The 5199-nt window shown below is 42.6% G+C and overlaps 1 protein-coding gene across 1 annotated transcript; it reads right to left on the bottom strand.

Annotated features, from left to right (window-relative positions):
• On the bottom strand, positions 507 to 2301 carry LOC107631373 (UDP-glycosyltransferase 91A1). Its single transcript, XM_016334801.2, has one exon. It carries the CDS (start codon positions 2095 to 2097, stop codon positions 622 to 624), a length of 1476 nt encoding a protein of 491 aa, XP_016190287.1. The 5' UTR covers positions 2098 to 2301; the 3' UTR covers positions 507 to 621.

Genomic DNA, 5199 nt, shown 5'->3' with positions numbered 1-5199 from the left:
TTATATCTTAACGTGATAATTTTTGGTGTTTTTTAAAACTATGGAGAGGTACACAAATCGAATTCTCCAATTTGTGTTTAAAAAATTTTAAAAATTTAGGGTACACAAATTGGACCCACCGATTTGTGTTTAAAAACTTAAAAAAATTTGGAGTCCGATTTGTGTACTCCAAATTTTTTTAATTTTTTAAACACAAATCGGACAGTCCAATTTTTGTATCTGAAAATCGAACGGTCTGATTTTTGTACCTCTTAAAAATCAGACAGTCTAAGTTGTACTCCATGAATTAAATCATCCCATATTTTAGAAAAATACCACAGTAGATCACAATTTAAAAAAAAATACCATTGTTAATCCAATATTAAAAATAAAAATGTGCAATTTGACTACTAGTATACCTTCATTATTTTTTGAAGAACGCTAGGGACCATCAATTTTTATATTTTGTAATTATCAATCAATAGTATTTTTAATAGTGTGAGATTATATCTAATAATAAAGGATCATTTATTTTTCTTTTGATAATTAAATATTAGTCACAAAATACAAAAGTTGCTGGTGAGCTAAACTTTCTCCTCCTTTTTTCCATTAAACTACAGCAACATATAATAACGATGAGATTCAATCTCGAAATACGCGATCCCCCTTTGTCGGGTGGCTATGACTACGAAGGTGGCATAGCAATTCGTGGATATACTTTTGCTGTCTTTGATTATTGACAAACAAGTCCTTAACCTCTTTAATATTGTCCCTATAAACCCTTCCACCATCGTCAAGCACAACCAGCCTCACCGAACGAGCAACCGAGTCACTCGTGAACGACCCGTTTAATTTGTCTCGGGGAACAGGGTAACCCATCTTCCTCTCCTCAAGCACCCTGGCGTTGATCCCTTGGTCCGCAAGAAACGTAAGCAACACCAGCGGTGTTTCGTTCTGAACTGCCTCAACCACTGAAGTCCAACCAGAGTGACTCAAGAACCCACCAACACTTCCATGCCCCAATATCTTCAACTGCGGCGCCCAACCCCTCCACACCACTCCCCTCCCCTTCGTTCGCTCTTCGAACCCCTCCGGCAGCTTCAGAACCTCCGTGTCGGAAGCTCCCCGACGAACCCTAAGCACCCAAAAGAACGGAAGCTCTGATTTCTCCAATCCAAGAGCGATCTCGTTCACTTCCTCTTGCCTCGGCTTCGCTTCGCTCCCGAATGCCACGTACACTACTCTCCCATGCGCCTGCTTGTCCAGCCACTCCTTTATCCCTCGCCACGTGTCGTTCTCGTTCTCATCGCCGCCGTAGAAACCCGAGCTTGGGAGTTGACCAACCGGGAGAACCGGCTTCCGATAAATATCTCTGAGAATTTGGAACCACTCGGGTTCAAGCTCGGTGCAGCCTCTAACAGCAACGAGATCGCAGTTCTCGATGCTGGCGCCGAGGCGGTAGGTGTCGGAGGTGCCAGAGTCGTTGTCGGAGACGGAGTCAACGATCCTCATGATCTCGTAGTAATGGAATGCCACGGTGGAGGAGAAAGGGACCCAAGGAGGCGGGACCGTGAAGTTCTCGGGTTTGGTCCTGATGGGATCGTTATCAATCATATACGATGCAGGGCCCATAAAAGCCATAAACGGCGGTGTGAAAATGCTATAGAAAACGGTTTTCATGCCGAATCTGGAAGCAAGAGAGGGCACCCAGAAGGCAGCGAAGTCGTAGAAGATCCAATCCGCGTTGGAAGATTCTAGATAGTGGGAGAAGGGGTATTGGAGTGCGTCGTAGGCTTTCTTGAGGTACTGAACGACGTCGTATGGGACGTCCGTGGTGGCCTCTGCATTTTCCGGGAGGTTGTCCACTTTTGGTAGTGGGAGCTTCACGTATGTGATGAGTGAAGCTAAGTCTGGCGGCGGTTTTGGGAGGCGTTCTATGTTCCTTGTTGTTGAGACGAAGCTGACTTTGTGACCCTTTTGAGCTATGTGTTTGGCGAGCTCTAGGTTTGGGATGATGTGCCCAAAGGCCAGCCATGGAAATATTACTATGTGGAGCTTTTCATCTTCTCTAGCCATGGCGGAATAATCGACTTGTAAAAGAGGATCCGAGAAGACCATTGTTTTGTTGTTTTATGGTTTAACCTTCAAACTATTGTGATTTTATATACAACACCTAGGGTCTTCTTTCTTCCTTCTTTTATATATGCAGGGTGCAATAATATAATACAGTGGTTGCATCATGATATAGACTTACGAATATAGAAATAGAAATGTGATATGGAGTTTTTTGAATATATATATATAGAGAGAGTAGGGGATTAGTACTCTTGTTGAAATTTGGTCAGCACTTAACCATCAAAGGAAAAATGATTAATCTTACATTAGATCTTATCTCACACCATTGAAAATATTGATGATAGCTAATTGATGGCTAAACATTACAAATTCTGCTGACCTCCTAGTACTCCTCATATATATATATATATATACCCTGTACAGGCGAGGACACTCCTAACCACTCCTCAAATGCATCAGCAACAAGGAAGCCGAAGATGTTATGGCAGAAACACACGAAAGGGTTTGTGGTAACCACATCGGTGGCCGAGCATTGGCTGCAAAGATACTGCGAACAGGATACTATTGGCCGACGATAAAAAGGGATTGTATTTCAAAAGTTAAGGAATGCGATAATTGTCAAAAGCACGCCACCCTCTCAGAGATCCCGGCCGAGGAGCTCCACACCATAGAGGTAAGCTGGCCTTTCGATAGGTGGAGATTGGATATCCTCGGACCTTTTCCGAAAGCGCCAGGCCAGGTAAAGTTCCTTTTAGTATCAATAGACTACTTCTCTAAGTGGATAGAAGCACAACCACTAGCACATATAACGGCAGAAAAAGTGCGATCTTTCTTATGGAAGAACATTATATGTAGATACGGTATCCCAAGAGAGATAATCTCGGATAACGGGAGACAATTTACCGACCATAAGCTCGCTACTTTTTTAACAAACTTTAACATTAAACATCATTTCAACTCAGTCGAGCACCCACAAACTAATGGGCAAGTTGAATCAGCTAACAGAATTATCTTATAGGGCTTAAAGAAAAAGCTCGGCGAAGCTAAAGGAGAATGGGCCGACCTCATTCCAGAAATTCTATGGAGCTATAATACCAGCATCCAATCTGCTACAGGAGAAACTCCCTTCAAACTAGTATATGGCGCAGAGGCATTGATCTCATTAGAGATCAGCGTCCCAACATTAAGGGCCGAGCTTTATGATCAGTCAAATAACTTGCAAGCTCGAACAGCCGAGCTCGATCTTGTGGAAGAAGAAAGAGACATCTCAGCCATAAAACAACGAGCAAGGAAACAGTTCATAGAGCGAAGACACAACAAAAGAGTAATTCGTAGATCCTTCAAAGAAGGAGACCTCGTACTCAGACGAACAGAAGAAGCTCAGAAACCCCCAGCACATGGCAAGTTGGCAGCAAATTGGGAGGGACCTTTCTGAGTTCTCCAGAACCTTGGAAAGGGGGCTTACAAGCTAGAAACCCTTAAAAGAGATCAACTTCCAGGAACATGGAATGTCTCCTCACTAAGGGAATACCAATCATGACACATGCTGTAAATATGCGAATGATGGTACTCTTTTTCCCCTTCGAAGGTTTTTTTCCCAAAAACAAATGGGTTTTACTCGGAGAGGGTTTTAACAAGGCCGGACGCCACAAATCACCATACCAATGTAATTTACATTGTAAGCAAAGCATTTTTCTTTGGCAGTTAGCATATATTTCACTCAAACATTCAAAATAATCCGAGCTTCATACTCGGAAGTCCAAATGCGCATGCCGAGCATATTACTCAAAGATATACAAACAAACAAAACAAAATCAAGTTATCCAAGCAAATCCTAAGGGCCCACTCAACCATACCTCCTATCAAAGCTACCGCTCTCCTTATTGACAGTTTGATCAAATAAGAAGTGGCAACAGACAGCCATCTTCAATACACACACGTAGTTACTATCACAAACACAACATATCACTATTATCATAACTTCACCAAAATATCATATTTCATAAAAAACTAAACAGTCACCATCAAACCGAGCTATATACTCGAAAACCAAAAGATCACGACCGAGGATAATACTCGGAATTGTCCAAGAGAACCAAACCAGTTAGATACAAGTCTAAACATCATATACAAAGCTTACAAAATAAAAAGAGTAAACTAACAAGGCCTAATCCTCCTTATCACCCATGCTGGACCCCTCGCTATCACTTCCAGCAACAACCTCGTCATCCACAAGCTCGCCATTCACGACCACCTTCATAACATCAAGCTTCGAAGGATCAGCTTCCGGGTATAACACCTTGACTTGAGAAACGGCGCGATCAAAACCTTGAGCAAAAGCCTCATAAATCCCACTTTCCAATTCCTTGATCCGAGCATAAAGCTGATCATTCTCGGAACCCATAACCTTCAGCTTTTCGGACGATGTCTTTTGCAGTTTCCTCTCATCAGCCAGTTCTAGCTCTTTTTTCTCCATGCAAGCAAAGAGCTCAGCAATTTTTTTATCTTTCTCCTGGATGATTACGGACAGCTCAGCCACACGAGAAGCCTCTTTCTCCTCCCGATCTAAGGCAAGCTCTTGTGCCCGACCAATGGCAATGATCCGAGCACCAATCACCTACGAAAAAGAAAACAAGTAAATAGGTGACATCAACAAATATTTACAAATAATACAACAAAACCTGTACCTGAAGAAATCGGCTAACACCAGCTCGGCCAACCTCGTCAATCATCTTCATGTCATCCGGGAAGCAACAAAGTTTGTCAGCCATAGTACTAAAAGGATACAACTTTGCCCACAAAGATCTAGCATGTTCATTTTCATCATACCCATGGAGCCTCTTATGTGATTCATATGCAGACTCAACCATCTGCAGAATCATAGACGACTCCCCCTTACCTTCTAAGACCACGGCAAGGCTACCTTGACCTTGCCCTCTTTTCCTCTTATGCTTCTGCCCAGCGCCATATTGAACCAAAGCAGCAGGACTCTTCCCAACGTTAGATAAAACCTCTTTCTCACCTTTCTTACGTTGATTGAAGAAAAGCTTCAAACCCGCCGTGGTGATGGCAGGAGCTTTCTCAGCTGCAAATCAGAAATAACCAAAATAAGGAACAACAGATCAAAACATAAATAGGGAGCAA

This window comes from Arachis ipaensis, chromosome B03, assembly GCF_000816755.2.
Source record: "Arachis ipaensis cultivar K30076 chromosome B03, Araip1.1, whole genome shotgun sequence".
NCBI lineage: Eukaryota > Viridiplantae > Streptophyta > Magnoliopsida > Fabales > Fabaceae > Arachis > Arachis ipaensis.
This window is presented reverse-complemented; position numbering and strand designations above follow the sequence as displayed.

Bases quoted from the DNA above. Each gene is read 5' to 3' on its own strand.
- LOC107631373 (XM_016334801.2), bottom strand. From the start codon at position 2,097: ATGGTCTTCTCGGATCCTCTTTTACAAGTCGATTATTCCGCCATGGCT.